This window comes from Saccopteryx leptura, chromosome 4 (genome assembly GCF_036850995.1).
Source record: "Saccopteryx leptura isolate mSacLep1 chromosome 4, mSacLep1_pri_phased_curated, whole genome shotgun sequence".
In the NCBI taxonomy this organism is placed as follows: Eukaryota; Metazoa; Chordata; class Mammalia; order Chiroptera; family Emballonuridae; genus Saccopteryx; species Saccopteryx leptura.
The window spans coordinates 217,009,398-217,035,818 of NC_089506.1; the positions used below are offsets into that span (position 1 = coordinate 217,009,398).

Here is a 26,421-nt window from a genome sequence, read left to right on the forward strand (position 1 = left end):
AGAGGATTCCAGGTTCCTCAAGGTGTTCCACAGCCCAAGACTAAGAAGCCAGTTCTAATCCCAGTTTCTATTAAAATGGGAAGACAGACAAGCTCAACAGTGTAGATTAGGAGATAGGCATTATTTATCTTGTTTCCATCAAGAAACTGCCATCTCCAGCAATAAAACCTTAAGGATAAATTGGGTATGACAGCACCTACTCATATAGAACACTTATGTTGCCTGGCTCACGGACTCAGGAAACCCTGGCCTTCGTCAGTGGCTGTTTCTGTCACAGGGGCCTTCCGCACCCATGAGTTCCAAAGCCTAAGAGCGAGGCTGAGCCTGTGGCCTGCTACAACTAGCAGTTCTATACACGTTCCCCGAGTACGGGCCTTGGCTGATGCTGCTGGGAGAAGGGTCAGGGCCCTTGGGGGCTGAGGATTTCACAAGCTCGCCACTGGAAGCCCCGGCCAATTAGCGAATAAAGCAAGCAAGCCCTACCCCACCCCTTTACCTTTTTCCTGCCCAAGAACATGAAGCAAGGCCACCTCCCCAGGCCCTCCCATGATCTGGACACTACAGACATGAACAAGACACTCCCCCTAAGTATTTATTGGCAGTGGGCTGGAAAAGGTATCAGTTAGCATATTCACACAACACCACACACCAACGTCACAAGGGAGGCAAGAGTGGTGGGAGAGAGCAGCCTGGAACCCAGATGAGGCCCCCCCTACAAGAGTGGAGTGTGGGAGGGGGCAGGGCCCGGAGTGTTGAGGGGGAGCCTTAGAACACCTCTGCCTAGTAGGCGTGGTTGGAGATGAAGAGGGACTGGCTGGCCGCAGCCCCGGCTTGACCGCTTGGGGTGTACTTTCCTTGGCAGGCGAGGTTGTTGGCCTAAGAGGGGAGAGGAGCCGGAGTAAGGTCTGTTCTCAGAATCCCACCCCCCTCGGCACTCTGCCCGCCTCCCACTTCGTCCTCACCAGTGCTCGCTTGACGTACTCCTCCTGGGCAGCCTTGAGGTTCTCCTTCTTCCCACCCCAGGCCTTCAGGGCAGAGGCCTGCAGGGCTCGGCCGTAGGAGAAGGTCAGGGCCCACGGTTTTAGCAGGGGGCACTTGTTGATTGCATTGAGGTTGATGGATGCCTCCTCCTCACTCTGACCTCCAGACAGGAAGGTGATCCCTACAAAACAAAGGGGGAGTGGGAGGGAGGGGCTGTAGCCAGAGACCCGGGCGACTGGTAGGAAATCCTAAAAACTGACCCAGAAATCAGACCAATAGGCCTAAGGATTGTGGGTACAGTTTGTCTACCTCCCGAAGGGCAAGATGAGAGTATGGGCCTCACCAGGGACGGCGGGAGGCACTGTGCGGCGCAGCGCAGTGACAGTTGCCATGGCAATCTCCTCATTGGAAAATTTCTGGGTACAGGCATGGCCTGGGGTGACCATATTGGGCTTCAGCAAGGTGCCTTCCAGGTAGATGTGGTGGTCACTCAGAGCCTTGTAGACAGCAGCCAGCACCTAGAATAGAGCGGAACCAAAGGAGGGTGGGGTAGGGGGACAGGAGGCAGCCCCAGGGCCCTTGCCCAGCGGCCTAGCCCAGCACACCCCCGGGCAGGCAGGCAATCTACCTTTTCAGTTACATATTGACAGCGCTTCAAGTCGTGGTCCCCATCAGGGAGGATCTCAGGCTCCACGATGGGCACAATGCCATTCTGTGGGGTGAGGGACAGAGTAGCTAAACTGGAATCCTACCTACAGTTCCCCACAGCCACTGGCCCAGGTCTTATCTCCGGGAAGACAGAGACTCATGGCTGCAAAGCCCTCAGCTTTGTCGAGCTGTGGGGGCAGAATCTCCTCAGAACACCCACATAAGCCCTGTCCGGCCCCTCCATTCAGAGCTCTCCAGCATCCTCCCAGGGGCCCAAGCCAGATGATCGGATCCAGAAGAGTTGCTTTGGGGGAGGTAAATATCCTGGCAAATGGGGAGGGGACCAGCTGACACTCTGGAACCAAATGAGGTGGGAGCTGGCCTGTTGTGAATATGCAGGCCCACCTGCTGGCAGATGCTGGCATAACGGGCCAGAACGTTGGCATTTTCCATGATGGCAAGGGCTGAGGGGGTATGTTCCCCAATCTTCAGCACACAGCGCCACTTGGCAAAGTCAGCTCCGTCCTTCTTGTACTGGGCACAGCGTTCAGATAGCCCATCCAGCCCTGGAGAGGGGACGGAGAAATCAGCATGGCAGAGGGGCAGGTGGCTCCTACTCACCCTGGGCACCCAGGGGCACCAACCTGGGTTGGTTGGTTGGTAGGGCAGGGAGCCAAACGATTCTCACCTTGGGTAGTAGTCTCGCCGTTTGTTCCTGCCAGGGGTACAACACCCTTATCTACCTTTAGGGGTAAGAAAAAAAAACGTAAGACAGGTTAGCGACTCTACTACCCTTTCCTCCTCTAGAGCCCCCACTCTGCCCCCAACTTTACTTAATTTCTCAAGTGGCAAGTATCCTGGTCTGCAAGTTTTCATTTAATTACCATATCTGATCCTATGCTACGAGGCAGGATATGTGGAGATGTTATTTGACATCGAGCCTGGGCTCCTACTACTTCCTAACTCTGTGAGCAAACACTTCTGGTTTCTCATTGGTATAATGAGACTAATGCCTTGCTCTTAGAACGCCAAGCATGGCCCAGTTCCTAGCTTTCTTTACATGTAAAGAGACAGCCTCCAACCCAGTCTCCCGGCTCCCAGCCTAAAGTTCACCCACCGGCCTGTTACTTTGGATTTCTTTTCCTCAGACTCATCTCGGATCTTACATCCTGAGGCCCAGCCTCCTCACCTTGATGCCCACAACACCGCCCTTGGATTTGATAACTTGGGGGAAAGGACGCCCATCGTCTGTTTTCTGATAGAGCGTCTCATGGAAGAGGATGACACCCCCAATGCAGGGATTCACGCGGTCGTCGGCAGTCAGTAGCAGCTGGCGGTAGAAGCGCCGGTTCTCCTCGGTGTTTTCAGTGCCAATAGACTGCAGCCGCTTGGCAATGCTCCCTGCACGGGAGCAGCACATGATCATAACGGGATTAGCCTGTCACCCCCCCCAACCCTGGGACCCCCCTCCCACTGTGTCCTGCTCTCACCAGTGGACTCATCTGCAGCCAGGATGCCCTTGCCCGGAGCCACGATGCGTTGAGCAATGTCAGAGAGCTCCTTCTTTTGCTCCGGGGTCAGCGCTGGGTATTGGTAAGGCATGGTGCCAGTCAGTTTCTGGGCAGAGGAGACAGATGGGGGAGCACTGGTTAACTGGGTCTTCCTATGGTCTCCTAATGAGCAGGGCCCTTTGCCTGGAGGTCAGAGCAAAGGTTCCCTACCGCCCCTGCCCCACTCCCAGCAGGTCTTGGGGCACATCCTGTCCCCAGCTCTCCCCTACACCCCACTTCCCTACACTAGGCCTGCCTCCTGTACCTTTCCTAACTCTGTTTGCTGCTGGGTGTTGCCCAGCTGAGGGTGGGGTTGCATACTGGCATCTGGGGTAAAGGAATAAGCCAGAGCCATGGACAAGCGGCTCATGTAGAAGCTGGACCCTTCTGGCGTGCGCCTTGCCATGGGGTCACCTTGCCTAGAAGCAAAATTGAACCAGAGTATTTTAGAATTTAGAGGTTTTGCACAGGACAGAGGGCCAAACCCCTCATCTGAAAGTATCCAGAGAAGAGAAAGGTCTGTACTTCAAGTCACACAGCAACCCAAGGGCCAGATCTGAGATTAGAACCCAGATCTTGACAGCCACAAGGGTGTTCCTTCCAATTCACCCAAGATCCAGGAGCTGGGACAGGCACCAAGGCCTCAAGGACATCCCAAGGTCAGGCTTCTACCCCGAGAGTGGAGGCACGCATTAGAAAAAGGGTGCTGAGTAAATGGTAGGAGAAAATCAGAAGCGTAGGAAAAAGGCAGCAGAGGAAACCCAGCGGCCGAGACAGGGACGGACCGAGGCGGAGGGGAGGGGTCAGGTTTGCAGGTCTCACAGCTCGTGCAGGGTTAAGAGTGTAGAGCAGAGGCAAGCGCCCCACCCCTTCCCCTGAAAAAGGCTCCTGTCTGCTCGCACGACTGCATCAGCTGTTCCAGGCTCAGAATCAAGGTCACCCGATAAGAAAAGACAGGGAAAGTGTTAATGGGCAACAGGCACTGCCAAGGGTTGTCCCCTCCTCGCCAGGGGCGCCTGTCTCTTAGGGCAGGGGCCAATCACCCGCTTTCGGGGACCCTGAAGCTGTATATGAGCTGGCCCCTGTCACTCGCTGCCTCTTAGGATCCCCGCAGAGGCAAAAAGGCCATAATCCTTTGCACTAGGGGTCCCGGAAAGAAAGGGGAAGGGGGAATAGCCCTTCATCTCGTCCTGCTTCCTCCCCCGCCATGACTCAGCGCGCAGAGCTGCCGCATTACGCAGTAAACCAAGGGAGCTCTAGCTGGAGAGGGTTGGCGAGTCTGGGCTGGAAGCTTGCGTGTGTAGTGATGGTGGTGGAAGAGATGCTAGGATCGGGTGCCGAGGCTCTGCCCGCCCCGCCACGGCCCCCAGGATTCTTCTCCATGGCCCCTGACCCTCGCACGTGGCGAAGAGCGCTCACCTGGCACAGGAGGGGAGCGGGTTTGCGCGGTGCAGCGATGGAAGGCGGCGGGCCGGCGGGTAGACGGAGGGAGCGAACACGGTAGTCGTCACTACTACTCAGGTTCTGCGGCGCATTCCAAGAGGAACGCAGCCTATTAAACTCCCGAGTGGGCGGCGCACGGGGCGGGGAGGAGAGCGGCAGAGCCCAGCCTTATAAGGGGATCGCTCCACCCCCCGCTGGGCTCTTTTTTCCCTTCCCTCTTCTACAAGCCGGAGGAGCCCCGGCGTCCAATTGCAGGCGAGGGACTGTGGGAGCGGCCGCCCAGAAAGACAAAGCCCAAAGGCGGCTCTTGGGCGGGGGAAATGAAGCGAGAAAAGGATCCCTCCCCGGATCCTCCGTGGACGTGACTCGGGCCACATCCCGCGCGGGTGGCGGCCCTCCCTCTCCCTTTTCTTTCCGCCTGGCGCGCTCCGGGGAGTCGTGACTCAGCGGGTTTTGACACCCGAGGAGATGGGGTTGGGGGCGGTGGGGCGGGGGCGCGGGTGGAGGAGCCGGAGAAGACCGAGCTCAGCTTCCCCTCCAGGCCCAGGCCAGCCCCAACTTCCGGCTGCGCGGACACTGCCTGTGTCACTGTGCTGAATCCAGAACTGGGCGTCTGGCGGCCTAGCCTGCAGGCGCTTGCGGGCTCTGGGGCACCGGTGCCACTCCCTACGGCCCTGGCACAGGCGTTAAGCGGCAGAAGAAAGGGCGGCGAATGGACTCACGTGGACCGCAAGAAGGCAGCTGGGCCGGCAGGGGGGCGAGGCGAGGAGGCAGCGGTTTGGGGTGACCCGCCCGGGCGGGTGGCACGCCCCATCGGCGCCTGTCAGGCCCCAGGGCCCGCCCGGGCCAGCCTCGCCCGCGCTCCGTCCGCGGCGCCTACCTGCCTGAAGTCCTGGCCACCACGCAAAGCCGGACAGCGAGGAACGTGCCAGCCGCGCTCGGCCCACGCTTCTCCCTTGGACCTGACATCCCACTCCAGAATAAATCCATCGTCACGCGCTGGTCAACCTCCCTGATACGTTCCGAGCTCCCCAGCCTAGGTCGCCCCTCCTAAGCCAGCGGCTGTCAGCCCCACCCCATCCCAGCTCAGTCCTGCTGGCGCCCACCTGCAGGAGGCCGAAGAAGCGGGCAGAGCCTGGTCAGCAGCGAGTGAGCCAGGCCGCACTGGGCTGGGTTATAAGGCAGCTTCTCCCTCCCCCAACGAGTGTCCCCAACCTTCTCCAGTGACCCCTGCCCTTTCCTCACCACAGATCCCCTGGCAGGGACCTATATTTAGGGAAACCTGAAGCTCCTGACATTCAGGCCAGCATGGGGCCTAAAGTGAGGAGAGGGGGAGGGAGCCATGGGCCTGCCCTATTTTGAGGGTGGGGAGGGCCTCCTGCCCACTCACCCGCACTTAGAGGGAATTTCTTCCTTGGAAATCCAGACTGAGGCCCTCAAAAGGGAAACAACTCTTTGGACAGGGATCTGTGGGGACAGAAGGAGAGGGGATCAGATCATGTGGCCCTCCCTGCCTCTTCTTCTGATACCCCTTCCCTGACTGGGCTCTGATGGGGCTGTTATGATCCTCTGGGGTCCATTTCTCTAGAGGCAGAGCAGATGCAGGCACTACACACCTCAAAATAACCAAGAACCCATGACTGGGAATATTAGGGTACCCTTATATCCTGATACTTAAGGCCCAAGTTCCTCTCAGAATGCCACTGTGGTCTGCAGTGCACCCACCCTCACCTTCAAACAGGGGTTTCCCCAGGGAGGGGAGGAGAAGGGCAGGGGCACCGCCCAAGCACCAGCCCCTCTTTCATTTGGCCCTGGGAAGGCGGTGCAGGCTGGCCGGCCTGCCGAGGGCTCGCTGAGTCTTAGTCTGCTGAGAGCCCAAGTTCTCCGCTGCTGGTTCCCAGGCCGGTGAGCTGGGCGCGCAGTCCATTTGCAGTTCCAGTGGCCTGGAGAGAGGTGTCCTGAGGCCCCTTCGGGAAAAAGAACATGTGCGCCCTGGGGGCTGGCCGCTCCCAGAAGGGCAGGGACCCCGGGTCCTCATCGAAGCTTGATCTCAAAACAGAGGCAGTTGACGCTCTGGCAGTCAGGAAGCTGGCACATACACGCACAGTCACAGAGTGGGCAGCATTGAGGGCAGCGAGGGTCCCAACCCTGAGGAAGAAGGGAAAGGAGTGAGGGAGGTGGGCAGGAGGGAGGGGGCCAGCGCCTGAAGCTGTTTCCCTCTGAGGGGAGGAGGGAACGGAGGTCTGGAAAGTGGAAAGTCCCATTGCCCAGTGGAGCAGAGTACCATCCACCAGTCCCGGGAACAAGTCAACTCCCTGTGCTGTTGAGAAATCTGCAAGGAGGCAATGTTCCAAACAGCTGGGTTCAGGAGCTGAAGAGATCGTTCAGGGGGCTCTCTCTTTCTCCCCATTTTATAAGCAAGGAGACTGAGGACCAGAGAGCAACTGGCCCTGGTCCCACACTAGAATTCAGGTGTCCCAATATTCAGCTCAAAGATGATTCTACTACATTTTTGTGGCCCCATGCAATTGAAAGTCAATAGAAAAGCACACATTTTCTGTCCATGATGGAAATAACTTGCAGGTTTTGTGGATTTCTTCCTTGGCATGAAACCAAACTGCAGGATCCCATTCACCATTTTTGAGCACCTACTCTGTGCATGGCACAGACTGCATTCATGAATGAGTTTTAAAAATCCTTCTAGGCCCTGGCTGATTGGTTCAGTGAATAGAGCGCATGGACATCCTGGGTTCAATCCCTGGTCAGTCAGTGCACACATGAGAAGCGACCATCTGCTTCTCTTTCCCTCCCTCTCCTCCTCCTCTCCCTCTTTCCATATAGCAGTCAGTTGCTCTACTGGTTCAAGCGTCAGCCCTGGGAGCTGAGAATGGCTCAGTTGGTCTGATCGCCAGCCTCAGGCACTGAGGATAGCTTGCTTGATTCGAGCATTGGCTCCAAACAGGTGTTGCTGGGTGAATCCCAGTCGGGATACATGCAGGAATCTGTCTATCTCCCTTTCTCTCACTTAAAAAAAAAATCCTTCCAGTGTTCTTTTAAAATGGTAATTTGCATATTTAAGATTTTTTAATGTCTTAAAAAGTTATATTTATTTTAATTATCAGAACCTTTAGCAGGGGGCCTCTTTTCAAAAGAGGAAGTGATTGCCTAAAGGAATACAACTGGGGACTGCTGCTGGGATGGATCTGGCCTTCCTGTTCCCGCCCTCGGACTCCCCTCAGAGACCCCACTGTCTCCCAAGGCCAGGAACACCAGCTTCTCCCTGGGTCTGCAAGAGCAGGGACAGTTCATCTCACATCTCCACAGAGCTAGCACAGGGACTCACGCTCAGCAATGAATGTTGAATGAATGGATAAATCAAAGCACATCATTTTCCCCTCTGTAATCAAAGAAAGAAGGCTTCTCAGTTCCCAGGGGAAACAGAGGTCTGTCTCTTGGGGAATAGGAACAGTATGACCTTAGAGACAGAAAGGGAGAACAGCCGATCAAACCATCAAAGCGCTCGCTCCTCTCCTGTCCTGGGGCAGAGACGATCTGAGACTGCCTCAGGCATTGACTGGAGTCAGGCCAAGTGCCCGAGGTGGGGCATGCCCAGGATATGTGACAGAAGATTGGCTCCTTGAGTCCGGAGGCAGAGCTAGTGACAGTCACAGTTGCACAGCTTAGACACTGGGCCAAGCCAGGAATAGGGGAATGACCTTTTGAACAGCTGAGGTTTCGGGGTGCTGTGTCAGATGACTGATCTGATGAGATCAGATATCACTAGGGGCTCCAGTGAGGGGAGGGGACCTAGCGTCTCCAGAAAGAGGGGTCTGAACTGGGATGCAGCTACTGCTCATAGATCTGGCTCTCAGGGAGGAGGCCAGAAGTGTCATGGTGGAAGGGAGAAAGAGCAAAGCGGTTTCCTTGTATTTGATGCCAGTGTGATTTGGGGCGACTCTGGGGAGTCCCGGTTGGGGGATGAAGTCAGCTCTGTGGGCTTTTTGGAGGACCACAGTCATTCTGTGCACAAATCTGGTGGCTGAGCGAGGCTCCCCTGCCCTCACCTCAGAGAAAAGGGTTTTAAAAGTATTTCCTGGCTCTGTCTATTGGAAGTAGTCATTAATAACTGGCTAATGGATTTCTCAACTCCTACAGGCAGCTTTTCACTCTGATTTCTTTTGCTTTGATTGTGTGAAGGCTCAGCTCCTCCCCCTTCTCTCTCTCTCCCTCTCTCTCTCCTCTCTAAAAATGAATAAATAAAAAAAAGTGTGAGTTTTGACTGTGTGCAGGCTGGCCATCTGTGCTGGTGAGGCCCCGGCCCAGCTCTGCATCAGGTCAGGCCAGGGTCTGGCTACTTCATGTTTTGAGCCTCAGTTTCCTCATCTCTGAACCCATTTCTTTTTTTTTTTTTTAACTTTTAATAAAGTTATTGGTTTTAGAAAGAGAAGGAGGGAGAGACAGACAGACATGGACTTTCATTCCACTTAATTTTTGCATTCACTGGTTGATTTTTGTATGTGCCCTGACCGGGAATCAAACCTGCAACCTTGAACAATCAGGATGATGCTCTAACCAACTAAGCCACCCAGCCAGGACTAGCCCACTTCTCCAGGTCATTGTCAGGAGTCAGTGGAAAGCCTAGTACATGAAAGCAGAAAACCTAGCCGATCTAATACAATTGACAAATTTGACTCAACAAACAAACCAGCCATGATGATGATGATGAAGATAGCTAATAGTTGCAAAGCACTTACTATGTGTTACATTTTTCTACAGCCCTGGCTGGTTGGCTTAGTGGAAGAGCATTCTGCTTCTCCACCCTTCTCCCTCTCACTTCTCTCTCTCTCTCTCTCTCTCTCCCTCTCTCTCTCTCTCTCCTCCTCCTCCTCCCCTCCTGCGGCCGTGGCTCTATTAGAGATAGTTGGCCCGGGGTGCTGAGGATGGCTCCAGGGCCTCCGCCTCAGGCTCCAGCTGCAATGAAGCAAGGGCCCCAAATGGGCAGAGCATCGCCCTCTAGTGGGCTTGCTGGGTGGATCCCTGTCCCGGTACATGCAGGAATCTATCTCTGCCTCCCCTCCTCTCACTAAAAAAGAAAAAAAAGAAAAAAAGAAAAGCACAGCTAGTGCCTAGATCAGGGTTCGGGGGGTTAGGGGATAGTGTGGGAACTCACAGCTTCAGTGGGCTGGGGGCAGCAGGCATCCAGGTAGTGGACTGGGCTGGGCACAGGAAAGTCGCAGGCTTCTGCACAGGTCCAGCAATAGTCCTGGGGCCTGGAGGCTCCTTGCTTCCTGCAGGAGGAGCTGCAGTCGGTGCAGCAGCCCTGAGCCTAGGAGACGGCAGCAGGGCTCAGGATCTGGGCCAGGTGGCAAGGAGGGATAGCCAAGACGAGACTTTTGGGAGAGGGGCAGGAGAAGATTTGGCAGGAGCCAGCAGAGGAGAAACTCTGTGGTCCCGCGGAAGGGACAGAAATGGCAAAGAAGTTCTCGGAGTAAAGGCCTGCAGATGAGGGCAGAGGTTAACCAGGTTCCCTCTTCCCAGAGCCCACCCTTCCGCCCCCATGAGCCCCCTCACCAGCAGGCAGTGCCTCGTCAGCAGCAGTAGGCCTAGCAGCAACAAATAGATGCCCACAGCGATGAAGACGATGGCAGGGGTGGGCAGCAGCAGGGAAGGGCTGTTCACAGGAGCCGGGGTGGGGTTCCAAGGGCTAGAGGAGGCCTGAATGAGCACAGGGGGAGGGGTGACAAGGAGGTAGGAGGGGCTGCAGGAACACAGAGAGACCAGGAGGGACACTGAGGTGGCTGGGAAAAGGGGAGGAACAGCCACCAGACGGTGGGGAGAGTCAACAGGACTAGACTCTCTTGTCCCCCACACCTGCCTTTCCCCCATCATCTCTTTTCCAGCACCATAAAGGGCTTGTTGGGCATTCTGGACTTTACCAAGACTTACGGAAATTCCTTTCAGACTGTCTCTCCAAACGGAACTATTGTCTCTGACTCTTTACCATTCGTCAGCCCACATTACTGCTCCTTAACTGTCTTCCAATCTGCAATTCCGCCCCTTTCCACACCTGTCCTTGTGTATCCCTCACTTCCTGAAACCCATCAATGGCTCTCAGTGACTTAGTCCAAACTTATCTCAGTGACAAAAGCCTGGTCTAGCGCCACCTCCCCCCCAACCCCCACTCAAGCCATACTTAAGTCCTAGCAGTCCCTCTCTCCCTCTCTCCCTCTCCCCCCCCCCCAGCTCTCTACCCATGCTGTTCCCTCTGCCTGCAGTGCCTTTTCTCCTTGATTGCTTGGCAAACTCTTCATCTTGCCAGGAAGAGCAGGAAAGTGCCCTCCCGTGGGAAGTCCCCATCCCTGGCATTCTTCCTCAAAGCTCTTGCCCTAAGCTGGAAGGGTTCCTGTGGAGTAAAGAGCCCCCTCTCCGGTCTGGCTCGAAGGCAGGCAAAGTCAAGGTGAGGTCAGGGCTCTGAGGGGCCGCTCCAGTGGGAGTTAAGGGGCCTAGGGCTCACGTCCATGAGGCAGGACAGCGCCAGTCAGTCAGCAGCTGCAAAGGAGAGAAAGTCCCGGGCCTCAGAGAGTGAGAGGGGCCGTTGAACTGGGATACCCACTCCCTTCCTCCCACTTCACGTTTGGGGAAACGAAGGCCCCGCCATGGTTCCTGGACCGGACAATGGGGACGGAGACCCCGGGATCCGGGGATCCGGGGATTGGAAGGCAGCACCTCCCTCGCAGGCCCCAACCCGACCCAGGCCACACCCTCTGTTGTCCCCGCACCCCTGCTCCTTCCCTCCATCCACCCACGCGCATCACCTGCACCCTCTGGGCCGCGGGCCGTCCACGGTTTCCGTGCCACGTTAGATCCAACCCGTTGTCTCGCTGCACGGTCCGTATACCTCCCGCGGCTTCCTGGCGTTGCCATGGAGACGGAGAGCTGCTCCTACGGCAGCTGCCGAGACCCAAAATTTCCTCTCCCCGCCCCGTTTCCACGGTCTACTCTCTGCGGTTACCAGTTCTTTTTACTATAGTTGGGATCCGTTGGTTTTCCCGCAGTTACTGCACCGAAATGAGGAATACCTGTCGCCGCCCTCCTGGGTCGGCTCCTAATCAGATGCTGGGTTTGAGGCGCTACAGAGGGAAGACTGAACCCCGGGGCTACACCACCAATGTGCTATGTGACTTGGGCCAAGCTCCTGAGCTTTGCTGAGTCCATTCCCTCCCCTGTAGAAGGGGGAACCACCTGCCTCATAGGGACATTGTAAAAATCAAAGCTACTTGTTAATTGTCTGAAATTATTTTCAGTATTTTTTCAACCTGGACCCCACTAATTTTTGTTGACTGTCCCTTAATTTAAGACTTGGTCACCTGACTTCTTCAACCATCACATCAAAGTGATTTCCCACCACCCACAGCAGATCTTGTTCCTTTTCTATTTTTAAAGCTCTGGAAGGCTCCTCACTGACTCCAGGATAAAGCCCAAATGCTTTAGCTGACTGCCAACACCTTCCAGGCTGGGTTCTGCCTGTCGTTGGTAGAGTCACTCCCAAATGTACCCCGTTGTGGGCCAAGCAGGGCTCCAGGCTCTGGATCCCCGCCACGGAATAGGGCAGACAAATGTCCTCCCCTTGTGCTGCTGACGTTACACTGGGGGAGGGGAAATCACACAATATCACAAAACAAAGAGGATCGGGGTTTTTTGCCCCATCAGTTTATTGAAGGTTCTACAATAGGATCTGTTCAAGGTTTCGGAACCATTGCCTAGGGTTTCACAGCTCCATACCTTTGCAGATGCTGTTCCCTCTGCCTAGAACCACACCCTTCCCCTGCTTCTCTTCTGTGGAACTCCTTCCTCATTCTTCACGCCTCTGCTCAATGTTGCCGCCCAGAGGTCTTCCTGCCCACCTCAGGCAGAGGGTGGCCCCTTTGGGCACCATAAACACACTGCTGTTCCATCACTCTACCACGGATATTTGAATTCTTCACTCCCGTGCCTGGCTCCCCATTTAGACTGTGAAAACCTGGGTCTGATGCTTCTCCATATCCTAAGCCCTAGCACTTGGCCTGGCCTTGGGGGCCTCCAGCAAGGAATCAGTGATTCTATGAATGAATGGAATACAACTGTATCCACCACTGAAATGTTATTCTCCGATGCACTGTTCCTGCGGCTCTCACCCGGCCCTCCTGCTTTTGTGCCTGGCCTTGTTCGTCCTGCACACATGCTTGCCTTTTCCCCTGAAAGCACTGCTGCTATAAACCCACCTGTGCCCACGTTCCCCACCCAGATGTACTCCCCGCTGCTGCCCTGGCGATTGCCTACCCCATGAGCAGCCACAGAAATGGCCAGGGTCTGTGTTCCCAGGTCCCAAATCTCCCCTCTCACCTTCAACCACTCTGAGAGGTCCCAGCCACCTCTGATGTTACCCTCAGGCCCCTTGGAGGGGGCTTCAAGCTCAAAAAGCAGGAGTCTAGCTGTCCCTAGTGTCACCATCATTGGTTCCAAGGCAGGGTCAGATTGCCTTCTCGAAGCTTTCTTCTCATCTGCCCCCACCTTCTTTGCAGGATCCCAAGGCCCAAGTCAAGGCTAGCCCCAGGAAAGGCCTCAGGTGACACGTACTCCCTCCCTCTCTTCAGCTCCTGCCAACACAGAGATGTGAGCCTTGGCAAGGTCTCTGGACACGTCTATGGCCTGCAGTGGTCAGACCCACGGCTGATGGTAATTCTGTTCCGACCGTGGGCTCATCCATTATGCAGGAGGGTGGACAGTGCCAAGCCAATAGGAGGGGTGATGTACGCACCTCACTTTTTCAGGGCTCCGCGTCTCTCCACATCACACCATTTGTTGGAGGCTGGAAGAAACTGACTTCACAATAGCTGGATAACCATCAGGTCTTCCTCTGCCTACAGTTCAGAGCTGGAGATGCCAGGCATCATCATACATCGTTTCGCACTGCCCTTGGGAAAGAGAGAGAAAGAGTATGTACTCCCAGACCTCACCGGGCGGGCGGGAGACCTGGACGCAGAGAGAGTCCAGACGGGGCTCAGCAGGCCTGGGCTGGGCTCTGGGAAGGGAGCCGGCAGCTCTGATTTGATCTCATACTTCCAGCCCGTCGGGTAGACACCTGACAAGATTGCCTCCCAGAGTCCGAGAGGAGGTTCAGCAAGCAGCCTCTTACGCAAGTGAAAGTCCTGTGCTTAGGTCATTCCCCTGGGGGACTAAGAAGCTGAGCTGAGCTGCGCTACTGCAGCCTCGGGAGAGGCCTCTTCACAGACGGGATTTTACTTAATCCTAACCCTGGATGTGAGTGGCAGAACCCACACCTTTGTTTTTGCTTTTCTCTTTTCCATTTTATAGATGGAAAAGAATTATGACCCAGTTGAAAAGGAATTTTAGAACTGGACAAGATCTAGATGGAATTCTAGTTCTGCCACTGTATCTGTGACCTTGTGCAAGTCAGCCGAGGTCCCTCTACCTCAGTCTTCCTCATCTGGAAATCAGGGATTACATGAGAGCCTGTTAGGGCTTATTGTGATGATTAAAGAAAATGTAGGCAACTCTGGCCAGTTGGCTCAATAGATAGTGTCAGCCCTGCGTGTGGAAGTCCCAGGCTCGATCCCTGATCCGGGCACACACGAGAAGTGACCCTCTGCTTATCTTCCCCTCCCTCTACCCCCCAGTGGCTCCATTGGTTTGAGTGCTGGAAACAGCTCAGTTGGTCTGAGTGTTGGCCTCAGGCGCTGAGGCTAGCTTGGCTGATTTGAACATTGGCCCCAGACGGGGCATTGCCGCATGGGTCCCGGTCTGGGCGCAGGCACGTGCACGAGTCTGTCTTTTTATCTCCCCTCCTCTCACTTAAAAACAAAACAAAACAAGAGCAAAACAAAACAAAAAAAGACAAACAAAAAAGGAACATGTAGGCAGAGTATCTGGCACAGAACAAGGGCTCGTTAAAAAATGTCACAACTCACCCTGGCCGGTTGGCTCAGCGGTAGAGCGTCGGCCTAGCGTGCGGAGGACCCAGGTTCGATTCCCGGCCAGGGCACACAGGAGAAGCGCCCATTTGCTTCTCCACCCCTCCGCCGCACCTTCCTCTCTGTCTCTCTCTTCCCCTCCCGCAGCCGGGGCTCCATTGGAGCAAAGATGGCCCGGGCGCTGGGGATGGCTCCTTGGCCTCTGCCTCAGGCGCTAGAGTGGCTCTGGTCGCAACATGGCGACGCCCAGGATGGGCAGAGCATCGCCCCCTGGTGGGCAGAGCATCGCCCCCGGTGGGCGTGCCGGGTGGATCCCGGTTGGGCGCATGCGGGAGTCTGTCTGACTGTCTCTCCCTGCTTCCAGCTTCAGAGAAATGAAAAAAAAAAAAAAAAAAGTCACAACTCTTAATGAATATCCTAGTGAGTATTTACACATATCTGATTCAAAGATCCCAGCAGCTCAATGTGTAGTACTGCTCTTGTCCCTACTTCGGGCATGAGAACCCCAAAGCTCAGAGGTGTTCCTCACCTGCACAGGTTCTCCTGGCTAGTGAGTGATGGAACTAGGATTTGTGCCTAGGCTTCTGTGTGTATACAGCTGAGGCTCAGAGAGGTCTGACACTTGACTAAGTCACCTAATCTGTAAGGTTGTGGACCCTGAGTTTTCTGACTGAAGTCCATCTGTTGTGTCCCTCAGCTTTTTCTGTTGTACAGCTAATGGGTGGGACTGGACTTCTTTGGCACAGCACCTAGCCTAGGACTGGTACCAATAAAGCACTAAATAATAAATGCTCTGAGCGTTGGCCAGGACTGTCCCCAGAACACGGGAGGGGAATTGGACCCTTCCCTGGGTATCATGTGGGAACAGGCCGCTTCTGGCTGCTTATTGTTTACTTATTCACAGCCTCCGATGCTATCACACCTGCACACCTCAGGCTGGAGGCCGAGCTGCACCCTGGTACCAATAGGATGAACATGACAGTGTTTGGACGGAGGAGCCTGAAGTAGTAGGAAACGGTGAACCTCAGGCCCAGGGTGAATTGTGTGACAGTCTGTGAGAACAGCGTGGGGGTGAGAGACCCACCCAGAGAGCCAGGCTAAGCGGGAAAGTGGGTCTGGCACTTGGACAATGACTGCCACCCCACACTGCCCTCTGCGGGCACTGCCTTCTGAAGGTGGGGCTTGGGGGGCAGCTGCACCCCTGTGAACTGCCAGTCTCGTCTCCCTCCCTGCCCCCCAGGATGTTTGGACACTCCTAGAATGCCCAGACAAGGGACAATGTGTGTGGAATGCCTACCATCTTGGCTTATTTTAGATGGCACACAAATCTGCAGGAAAGCACGTTTGCACCCTGAAAGCTGTCCTTTCCAATTTTCTTTCAGCACTCCTGATTGCTCCAGGAGAGAGTCTCATTCTGCTGCCAGGAGCCCTTTAACACCTCTCTATCAGTAGTTGCTTATCTTGTCTTTTCTTTAACAAAGGGAGAGCAGGCCTCGCGCTCAGAATTTGGAGCAGCTGATAGATTGTATCAAGCTAGAGTATTTGAACAAGTTGAGTAATTTTTTGTTACCTTTTATTTACAACAAGTGATAATGGTTTCCTAATTTCTATAGTGATAAAAAGCTTCCTTTTACAGTGCATGGTTAGCCTGACCAGGCGGTGGTGCAGTGGATAGAGCATTGGACTGGGATGCAGAGGACCCAGGTTCGAGACCCCGAGGTCGCCAGCTTGAGTGTGGGCTCATCTGGTTTGAGCAAGGCTCACCAGCTTCAGTCCAAGATCTCTGGCTTGAGCAAGGAGTCACTCAGTCTGATGTAGCCCCTCCCCCCCCCAGTCAAGGCACATATGAGAAAGCAATCAACGAACAACTAAGGTGCCGCAATGAAGAATTGATTATTCTCTTCTCTCTCCCTTCCTGTCTGTCCCTCTCTCTGTCTCTGTCACAAAATAAATAAATAAAATTAAAATTCTTTAAAAAAAAGAATTTTAAAGTGCATAGTTAAAAGCAAGTACTCTGGAAATCAGACTACTAGGTTCAAATCCCAGCTCTGCCTCTTATTACCTGAGTGACTTTGGGCAAGTCACACAACCTCTCTGTGCCTCAATTCCCCCATCGGTAAAGGGAAAGTAGTAATAACATCTCCCCCTTAGGTTCTTGTGAGGCTTACATTAGTTAATATATACGAAGGGTGTCGATTTGTGACTGACATATAAATGCTGTATGAGTGTTTGTCATTATTAGGTCAAATGGGGGGGAGGGACCAGAATACCCAGAGAACACTTCTCTGGACCAATTCCACCATTTTCCATGTGAGGAAACAAAACTTCAGAAAAGATGAACAGCTCGCAATCAACTTACCAGCCATTTCAATCCTTGATAATTAATGTGACCTCTCAGCCTTGGCTTCTTCATTTGTAGAATGGGGTTAACGCAATCTCACTGGATGTTAGGATAGTATGTAAAGGCTCAAAAATTAGTTGGTATGATGTCTCTAATGCATTTTTGACAGGGGTAATATGGATCCTAAGGGTGCAAATATTGGTTCTTGGAGAGCCAAGAAAAACCCTTCACTTTTTGATATACAAAGCACAGATATACAGTATCTATCAAAATTTCACAAGGAATGGTGATTAGGAGACAAAATGTCTTTTATTTATTATATATATTGGTTTGTTTTTGTTTTACAGAGACAGAGAGAGAGAGTCAGAGAGAGGGATAGACAGGGACAGACAGACAGGAATGGAGAGAGATGAGAAGCATCAATCATTAGTATTTTGTTGGGACACCTTAGTTGTTCATTGATTGCTTTCTCATATGTGCCTTGACCGCGGGCCTTCAGCAGACCAAGAAACCGCTTGCTCGAGCCAGAGACCTTGGGTCCAAGCTGGTGGGCTTTGCTCAAGCCAGATGAGCCCGCGCTCAAGCTGGCGACCTCTGGGTCTCGAACCTGGGTCGTCGGCAACCCAGTCTGACGCTCTATCCACTGCGCCACTGCCTGGTCAGGCCAAAATGTCTTTTAAAGGGACTCCTTAGGAGAACATTCATGAAAAAAAAAAAAGAGTTGAGAAACCAAAATTTTCCCAACTTGAGTTGTTGCTCACAACGGGTTGTGAAATTGACTTAATGGGCCATGAGCAGTATTTTGGGAGATTCACTGATACCGCGCTGCACGTGAGGATCAGTAAGTATTGTGAGAAAGGTTGGGTTCAGTTCGGCTTGTGTGTGCTTGTGCTGAGTCAGGAAATAAAATGAGATCTCTTGTGGGTTACTGTAAAAAAAAAAAAGGTAAAAGCCATTGCTCTGAACAACTATTTTTCTTTTTCTCCCATGATCCTTTATCTCTCAGACAAGACCTTGCGGCCTTGGATGGTTAGAAGAAATTAACACTGGAGGACAGAAACGTAGGAGAGAGTCCAGATTCAAATGAAACTGGGGCCTGACCTTCACCAGCTCACGGCCCAGGAGTCTTCCCTTCCTTACTGTATATTCCAGGATAAACCACAGGATAAGCGACTGTCCCTTAGCACGAGAGGGGGAAATGTCTCCCATTTCGTTGCTACCCCTTATCGCTTCCTCTCCTTCCCATTTTCTTCCTCTCCTCTCTTCTCCCAATATAAGAGGCACAATCATGTTGACCCCCATCTGAGTCCTAGCTCTGCCATTTACCATGAGACTGGGACAAGTCAGTGTCCGTTTTCTCAGCTGTAAAATGGGGAGATTATTTGTAAGATTGTAACGATCCTCAAGTGAGAGAGTGTATGTAAAGCATATTAGTATTTCAGCGCCTTGCCTACTGCAGGTGCTCATAATCAGAGTGGCTTATGGGCCCAGAACCCCTATGCAAAGTATATAGTTCATACACACAACGTCTATGTAACCCTCACAGTGAGCCTGCACAGGGGCTGGGCAGATAGATAACAGGAGACTCCAGACAGCGTGCCTGGTTTCAAACCTCAGTTCAGTATCTTTTTCTATGTGTAAGTGCTATTGGTATTTCTTTGTGACTGCATTGACTCCCTTTCAAAAAGCTTTCCTCATAACCCCACATAATAACTTCTACTTACAGTATATAGGCCAGACCTCTAACTGCAAGGGAGGCTGGGCAATACAGTTTTTAGAAATAGACATATTTTAGTCCCCCATAAAATAAGGAAGATGATGAGAGTGGATACTGGTTACGTAAACAGAGGCCTCATCTTCAGCAATCTTATTTTAACCTTTAATTTAATTTTCAGAGGACTATCCAGAGGAGGGAAATGGAATAGCAAAGGAAGCAAGACCTATTAACAGAGATCAGCTCTGAAGATGTGGCTGAAATGTCTAAACTGTATTCAATGATGCTTTGTTTCTTTTTAATTAACCTTTCAGTCTCTATAGGAAAAGGAATTTAGGAGTTTTCTATATCTGTTTAACGTCATAGAGACCAGTACATACGTGCTGGTGGAACTGAAAAGAAACAAAAATGATGGAAAGAGCCATACCTCGTTCATTCCTTGACAGTTTAACTATGGACAAGGTACCAAACCTCCCTACGCCTGTTTTCTCATCTGTAAAATGGGCACAATAATAATCCTCACCCACAATGTTGTTTTGAGGAAATGACTCAATGTTTTTCTGGGGTTTTTTTTTTTAAGCTGGAAACGGGGAGAGACAGTCAGACAGACTCCCGCATGCGCCAGACCGGGATTCACCGGCACGCCCACCAGGGGCGACGCTCTGCCCACCAGGGGGCGATGCTCTGCCCCTCCGGGGCATCGCTCTGCCACGACCAGAGCCACGACCAGAGCCACTCTAGCGCCTGGGGCAGAGGCCAAGGAGCCATCCCCAGCGCCCGGGCCATCTTTGCTCCAATGGAGCCTTGGCTGCGGGAGGTGAAGAGAGAGACAGAGAGGAAGGAGGGGGGGTGGAGAAGCAAATGGGCGCCTCTCCTATGTGCCCTGGCCGGGAATCGAACCCGGGTCCTCCGCACTACAGGCCGACGCTCTACCGCTGAGCCAACGAGCCAGGGCCATGACTCAATGTTTTTAAACAAACAAATGAATTTTTTTTTTGTATTTTTCTGAAGTTGGAAACGGGGAGGCAGTCAGACAGACTCCCGCATGCGCCTGACCGGGATCCACCCGGCACGCCCACCAGGGGGCGATGCTCTGCCCATCTGGGGCGTCGCTCTGCTGCAATCAGAGCCATCTAGCACCTGAGGCAGAGGCCATGGAGCCATCCTCAGCACCCGGGCCAACTTTGCTCCAATGGAGCCTCGGCTGCGGGAGGGGAAGAGAGAGACAGAGAGGAAGGAGAGGGGGAGGGGTGGAGAAGCAGATGGGCGCTTCTCCTGTGTGCCCTGACTGGGAATCGAACCTGGGACTCCTGCACGCCAGGCCAATGCTCTACCACTGAGCCAATCAGCCAGGGCCAACAAATGATTTTTTAAAAAGATTTTATTTATTGATTTTACAGAGAAGGAATAGAGAGGGGTGAGGGAGCAAGAAGTATCAACTCATAGCTGCTTCACTTTAGTTGTTCATTGACTGCTTGTCATCTGTGCCTTGATCGGCCAACCCCACGGCTTGGAACCAGCAACCTCAGCGTTCCAGGCTCCACCACAGGCCAGGCGACTGAATGTTTTTAAGCCCTGAAAGCAGTGCCTTGCCCATAATAAATGTTATATAAGTAGCATTCTATGAGCTGGTTTTATTTTCCCACTTCACAGATGAAGAGTTGAGGCTCACAGAGATTATTCAGGGAATGGCAGTGTTTTCCTTGAGAACGTTTACATATGTATACACCAGTGATGGATATAAGAACAGACCTTTATTTGGGGCTCAGAAGGCTCCTCTCAGTCAACATCTTCCCCCAACTTATTCCAATATATTTTGCCTGTTTTGAACTTTCCCAAATGGAGCCACACAGACTGTTTCTTTTTTTTTTTGCATTTTTCTGAAGCTGGAAACAGGGAGAGACAGTCAGACAGACTCCCGCATGCGCCCGACCGGGATCCACCCGGCACGCCCACCATGGGGCGATGCTCTGCCCACCAGGGGGCGATGCTCTGCCCATCCTGGGCGTCGCCATGTGCGACCAGAGCCACTCTAGTGCCTGGGGCAGAGGCCACAGAGCCATCCCCAGCGCCCGGGCCATCTTTGCTCCAATGGAGCCTTGGCTGCGGGAGGGGAAGAGAGAGACAGAGAGGAAGGCGCGGCGGAGGGGTGGAGAAGCAAATGGGCGCTTCTCCTGTGTGCCCTGGCCGGAATCGAACCCGGGTCCTCCGCACGCTAGGCCGACGCTCTACCGCTGAGCCAACCGGCCAGGGCCCAGACTGTTTCTTTTATAATCAGTGGAGTCTGAATTTGAAGCCTATGTAGTCCTCCCATGAGACACTGCAGTCATTAGTTGTGCCCTGACCAGGGATTGAACTCACAACTCTGGTGTATTGGAACGATGCTCTAATCAACTGAACTACTGGGCCAGAGCCCTATATACTGTCTTTGTTTGTTTATTTTATTGATTTTATTAGAGAGAGAGAGAGAAAGACAGGAACATCTATTTGTTTCTGTATGTGCCCTGACCAGGGATCCAACCGGCAGCCTCTAAACTTGGAGACTATACTGACAGCAACAATTACTTATGTTGTTCTTTTTGCCCTCTTCCGTCTTCCTTTTTTCTCTTTCAGCTCTGTCTCTGAAATGCAGCTGTGTATTAAGCTATCCACAAATTCTAATTGGCCAATTCTGCAAGAGAAGGCTCCCAGCCCCCACTGCCCCCCACACCAGAACAGGCCCCTCCTCCAAGAAGCATATGATAGGCCACATGTGTCAAGATGTGAGCCAATGGGAGGATGGCATATTCCAAACCCTCCACCAACCCACCAATGGGAGAGTGATGTTCCCACACTCTCCAACTGACTCAGCAGAGCTATCCCACCCTCGTGCCTTTGCAGTTTGACACTTCCCTTGTATTCTGAGGAGGTCCCCTCAAAGATGCTGAAGGAGTGCAAGATGACAGGCCCCGACTCCCTACACCCTTCTTGGGACTTCCCCACGTCTCCCCGCCTAGGAGGAAAGGAGGGGAGGCTTTTCCAGACAAAACTAACCTATATGTAAATATATGCTTTCAGGGTTCTATTTTTTAATGGGATGATCAATGCTTTGTAAGTTTTTTTTTTTTTTTTTTTAAAGAACGATTACTTTTAAATTTCAAATATCTTCAGAAGTTGAACATCTCCCCTCCTTTTTTCAAGTTCCGGGTGCTGATGAGAGTCAGCCTCCCTCTCTGGTCTCCAACTTGCCACTCGGAGGTGAGGACCTAGGAGCAGGGAGAGGGAGCATGAAGGCGAGGGCAGGGATGCAGCGACCCCTCTGGAGTTCAGGGAGACGACGCACTCCTCAGGGCTGGTGGAGGAGGAGAAGGGATTTTAATGTGTGAGATGGACTCGGATGTGTAGACCAGTTTCAGGTGTTGTAGGAAAAGTGAAATTGTTGCAATTGGGTTAACAACAACAACAACAAAAAATGGATATCCAGTTACCTTGAAGGAGGGATATTTATTTATTTATTTATTTTCTTGAGAGAGATGGGGTGAGAGAGAGGGAGAAATGCATGGACAGGGGCAGAGAGACAGGAAGGGAGAGCGATGAGTAACATCAACTCACAGTTGTGGCACTTTAGCTGTTCATTGATTGCTTCTCCTCATAGGTGCCTTGATGGGGGAGGGAGGGTCCAGCCGAGCCAGTGACCCTTTGTTCAAACCAGAGACCTCTGGGTTCAAGCCAGCTCACCATGGGTTCATGCCGGCGACCTCAGGGTTTAGAACCTGGGTCCTCAGTATCCCAGGTCGACACTGTATCCATTGTGCCACCACCTGCTCAGGCGAAAGAAGGATATTCAAGTTAAAATAAGGACCCCAAAGAGATTAAGGAAGAGCTATGCCTGGTGGCATTACTACTACTACTAATAATAATAATAATACTATTTTATTAGTTTTAGAGAGAGAAGAAGAGGGAGAGAGAGACAGACATCTGTTCCTGTTCATGTCTTAAACAGGAATGGAGCCCACAATCTTTGCATAGCCAGAGGGGGCTCTAACCAACTAAGCTATTGGCCAGGGCTGCCTGGTGTCTTTCGATGGTCACAAATGGATGGGTCTCATGGGCCATTGAGCTATTGGGGTAGAGGGGGTCTCTGAGTCCGAGAACACTGTGCCGAGGCATTCACATGGCCATCTTTTCTCACCTCGCCCCCAGACAGGCATGACCCTGCTCTTTGTAATGGGCTGCGTCTTCTTCCCATTGATCTTTGCGCTCTTCTGCTGGGGCCTGCAAAACCATTCCAACCTGCAGATGAAGAGACCAGAGGCTGTTCTGGTGGCATCCAAGTAAGAGGACAGGGTGAGGGCATCCTTCCCGGGGCCCGGGCTGGTGGAGCTGATCTCCTGCTTTCAGGAAGAGTTAGTGGTGAGACCAGAAGCTGAGTGTGTGTGTGTGTGTGTGTGTGTGTGTGTGTGTGTGTGTGTGTGTTGGGGGGAGGGGGCGGGGGGGCGCGGGGGGAGATTTTATAGTCTCCCAAGATATTGACTGTGGAATATTTTGCAAGTCATTTAGCACCTCTGAACTTTGGAGCCCCCATTTATAAATGGATTTAGTAAGAATATCCACCTTCCATTCTTCATGGAGAGACTATGTGAGGGTCAGGTGGATTCACGTTAATTGATAAACATGTAGGGGTTGCAATGTTCTGCAAGTCACACAAGGGAGTTCGTTGGAACTTCGTAAGTTGGAGGACTCATGTTCATCCCATTGAATGGAGGCAGCAGCTGCTCAGCTCCAGCCAAACATTATGGAGTTACAATGCGGCCCAATATTGTCTGATCTTCTGATTCTTTCTTAAAAGAAGTTGAACTTTTAGGTGAAAACTTCTCATTTTTAAACACTGACAAATAACTTAGTATTTAAGAAATTACTATATCAGCAACACCATACTGGCCCAACCAAACATGTTTGTAGGCTGGATTCGACACTTGGGCTGCAAATGTATGACCTATTTGAGAAAGCTTAATATACATGTGAGCTGTCATCAAATCTCAGGTAGGCAAGGGAGAGGGCAGCAGGGCAGAGTTTACCTGAGTGTCTAGGTGAGTTCTCGAAAGACCAGAAAAATTGTCTCTGCCTACTTTAACCTACATCATCGAAAGTGAAGCCACAACTCCTTGAGCAGGTCTGTGGTCCTCAGCTGAGCAGTCATGCTTGCCCGCCATTGTCTGTCACACCCCAACTTTGTACCTTTTCGTAGCTCTGCTCTTTTTTAGCTTTGGAGTTAAGCAAAAAGGGTTTGAACTTGCTAATTCTCATAGCTGTTTTATCTTGGGCGAGTTTTTTTTTTTAATTCATTTTAGAGAGGAGAGAGAGGGAGAGAGAGAGACAGAGAGGAGAGAGAGACCAGGGGAGGAGCTGGAAGCATCAACTCCCATATGTGCCTTGACCAGGCAAGCCCAGGGTTTCGAACCGGCGACCTCAGCACTTCCAGGTCGACGCTTTATCCACTGCGCCACCGCAGGTCAGGCTCTTGGACGAGTTTTTTGTCTTTTGTTTCTTAAAATCTCTAAGCCTGTTTCTTGCTGGTAAAAACAAGGATACTACCATCTGGGAAGATGAAATAAGAATGAATATAAATCACCTTGCCCTGGGCTGAGCACATAGTAAAGGTTCAAGAAGTTGGGTCCCCTTAAATGAAGCCCTGAGGGCAGGAAGCTAGGTCCCGTTTTGTCTCTGAAATTGTCCCCAACTCTTTTCTTCCGCCAGAGACCTAGGGTCGGTTCCAGCCATGTGCCACCAGGGGGCAGCGTGCAATTGCAAATCCCAGCTCTCTGACTTTTAGGGGGAGGAGATGCAAGGGGCTTTGGACAGGCAAAGGCAAGTTGGCGGGTTGCTTATTGAAGGGTATCTTAGAGCAGGCCTGGAAGCCAGGTTTGGGTAGCAGATCCCACATCACGCAGCAGTCCACAGGGCTGCTGGGTTCAGGCTGAGAAGGCTGCACTTCAGCGGGAGAACCAGCGCCAAGGCCAAGGCCAGTCTGGTTCCAGCTGTGCTTCTAACACGCAGCGTGACGCTGGTCAAGTCACTAGACTTTGGTTTCCTCATGGTTAAATGAGGGGCTGGAGCCAGCCCATCTCAGGTCCTTTTCCACTCAGAAACTTGACTGTTCTGTGAAGTCACAGAGAAAGAGGCATAATAAACATGGAGGAAAAGGGAAGAGTGCCCAGTGCTTAGGGGAAGCCAGAGAATGCCAGGAAGCTGAAGAACAGGGCTGGAAGCGTCCAAGGGCTTGGGGTGGGTTTTCTGAGAGGCAGCATGTCCCCACCGTCTTCAAACCCTGCAGCCATTCTGACACCTAGTATAAAAGGGTTCCTACCTCTTGTTAACTATGTGTCGGCCATGGCTGGTTGGCTCAGTGGTAGAGCATTGGCCCAGCGTGTGGAAGTCCTGGGTTCGATTCCCAGTCAGGGCACACAAGAGAAGCACCCATCTGCTTCTCCACCCTTCATGTCTAGCTTTTCTCTCTCTTTCTCTCTTCTCCTCCTCTCCTGCAGCCATGGCTCAATTAAAGCGAGATGGCCTCAGGCGCTGAGGATAACTCCTAGGCTTCCACCTCAGGTGCTAAAAAATGGTTCCAGTTGCAATGGAGCAATGACCCAGATGGGCAGAGCATTGCCCCCTAGTGGACATGCCGGGTGGATCGTGGTGGGGCACAGTCTGGTCTGCCTCCCCTCTTCTCACTAAATAAAAAATAAATGAATAAATTTTAAAAATAAATTTTAAAAATCTATGTGTCATTGGGAGAGGTCACCGAAGGCCTGGGGACCATTTCTTGACCTGTAAAAAGGGGACAAGTGCTGTTACCTCACTGATGTTACAACAGATGAAATCGTGGGGCAGTTTGAGGTGGAGTCAGGACCTAGAAGCACAGCATTTATATCCTGAGAGTTTCCCTCCCGCCCGTTGGGGTGAAAGTGTGGGGGTCTCTGAGTCTGAAGGACACTGTGTTGAAGTGTTTTTATTTTCATTCATTCCTTAAACTCATCCTTCAGAGGCAGCAAGGTGCGCCACCTTCTCCTCCCTCCTCCAGGGGGTCCTCCACCCCCTGCTGGAGCGGCTGCCCCTAAGCTGGGACCCCCACTGGCCAGCGAGGGACACATGTTGGGAGGCGTCGACAGAGGGAGAAATGGCAGGCATTTGCAGAATGCTGGTGGGAAACGGTCAGGCTCCTTTGGGGGCTCAGAGCCTGCTCCAGGCTGGCCATGGAGCCCTGGGCCACCTTCCCCTACAAGAGCAGAGCCTCCCTTCCCCTGCCCCCCGCCCCGTCCCCAGCAGCCCCCTGTGCCGCAGCTGCTGTCTCTTTAAGGGCCTCCCCCTCCCTCTTTCTCTGCTCCCCCCATCTCTGTCGCAGCCGCGGCTGTGGCTCAGAGCTGCATGGGGAGACGCCACTGCAGGTCCGGTTTCTTGATGTCTGGTCGGTGCCATCGTTTCCCCACCCCTCCCCCGCCCTCCCCAAGCTGGTGACTTACCCCCCTCCCCCTCCCCATCGAGGGGGCGGGGGGCTGGGCGAGAACTCTCTATAATGCCCCGTGCCGCGTCGGTGCCGGACGGCGGTGACTGTGGCGGCAGCGGGAGGCAGGAGAGCAGAGCTGACCGCTGACCGCTGACCACTTGCCCGGCCGCTCCGCTGGCCTCTCCCCCCGCCCTCTGTCCCTGCCTTTCAGGGCCGGCCTCGCGGTCCCACCCCCCGCCGCCCACCCCGCCTCCTCGGCCCTCCCAGCCTCCCCACCTGCCTCGGCTCTC

At 52.9% G+C, this 26,421-nt stretch overlaps 2 protein-coding genes, 1 long non-coding RNA gene and 1 other non-coding gene across 8 annotated transcripts; all 4 read right to left on the minus strand.

Annotated features, from left to right (window-relative positions):
- Positions 1 to 579: 579 nt before the first annotated feature.
- ALDOA (aldolase, fructose-bisphosphate A) lies at positions 580 to 5,874 on the minus strand. 3 transcript variants are annotated; one of them, XM_066383206.1, is made up of 9 exons: positions 5,729 to 5,874; positions 3,120 to 3,246; positions 2,819 to 3,030; positions 2,318 to 2,372; positions 2,035 to 2,195; positions 1,610 to 1,693; positions 1,325 to 1,499; positions 963 to 1,162; positions 580 to 876 (listed from the first exon to the last, which is right to left on the minus strand). In XM_066383206.1, the coding sequence occupies exons 2-9, from the start codon at positions 3,229 to 3,231 to the stop codon at positions 781 to 783; spliced, it is 1,095 nt and encodes a 364-aa protein (XP_066239303.1). In that variant the 5' UTR covers positions 3,232 to 3,246; positions 5,729 to 5,874; the 3' UTR covers positions 580 to 780. The 3 variants fall into 3 exon arrangements, with proteins under 3 accessions (XP_066239303.1, XP_066239302.1, XP_066239301.1); XM_066383205.1 differs by lacking the exon at positions 5,729 to 5,874 and adding an exon at positions 4,599 to 4,756; XM_066383204.1 differs by lacking the exon at positions 5,729 to 5,874 and adding an exon at positions 3,445 to 3,598.
- LOC136403879 (uncharacterized) lies at positions 3,587 to 11,616 on the minus strand. 2 transcript variants are annotated; one of them, XM_066383208.1, is made up of 7 exons: positions 11,438 to 11,616; positions 11,137 to 11,171; positions 10,194 to 10,337; positions 9,793 to 9,948; positions 6,354 to 6,770; positions 6,013 to 6,089; positions 3,587 to 3,598 (listed from the first exon to the last, which is right to left on the minus strand). In XM_066383208.1, exons 2-5 carry the CDS (start codon positions 11,140 to 11,142, stop codon positions 6,657 to 6,659), a joined length of 420 nt encoding a protein of 139 aa, XP_066239305.1. In that variant the 5' UTR covers positions 11,143 to 11,171; positions 11,438 to 11,616; the 3' UTR covers positions 3,587 to 3,598; positions 6,013 to 6,089; positions 6,354 to 6,656. The 2 variants fall into 2 exon arrangements, with proteins under 2 accessions (XP_066239305.1, XP_066239304.1); XM_066383207.1 differs by lacking the exons at positions 11,137 to 11,171; positions 11,438 to 11,616 and having other exon boundaries at positions 10,194 to 10,786.
- A 7,911-nt stretch (positions 11,617 to 19,527) lies between these two features.
- TRNAY-GUA (transfer RNA tyrosine (anticodon GUA)) lies at positions 19,528 to 19,603 on the minus strand. Its single transcript has one exon. It is a non-coding gene; the product is annotated as a tRNA-Tyr (tRNA).
- A 2,212-nt stretch (positions 19,604 to 21,815) lies between these two features.
- LOC136403882 (uncharacterized) lies at positions 21,816 to 26,364 on the minus strand. Of its 2 annotated transcripts, XR_010751195.1 has the most exons (4): positions 26,148 to 26,364; positions 22,820 to 22,920; positions 22,240 to 22,448; positions 21,816 to 21,893 (listed from the first exon to the last, which is right to left on the minus strand). It is a non-coding gene; the product is annotated as an uncharacterized lncRNA (long non-coding RNA). The 2 variants fall into 2 exon arrangements; XR_010751194.1 differs by lacking the exon at positions 21,816 to 21,893 and having other exon boundaries at positions 22,117 to 22,448.
- Between the last annotated feature and the right edge of the window lie 57 nt (positions 26,365 to 26,421).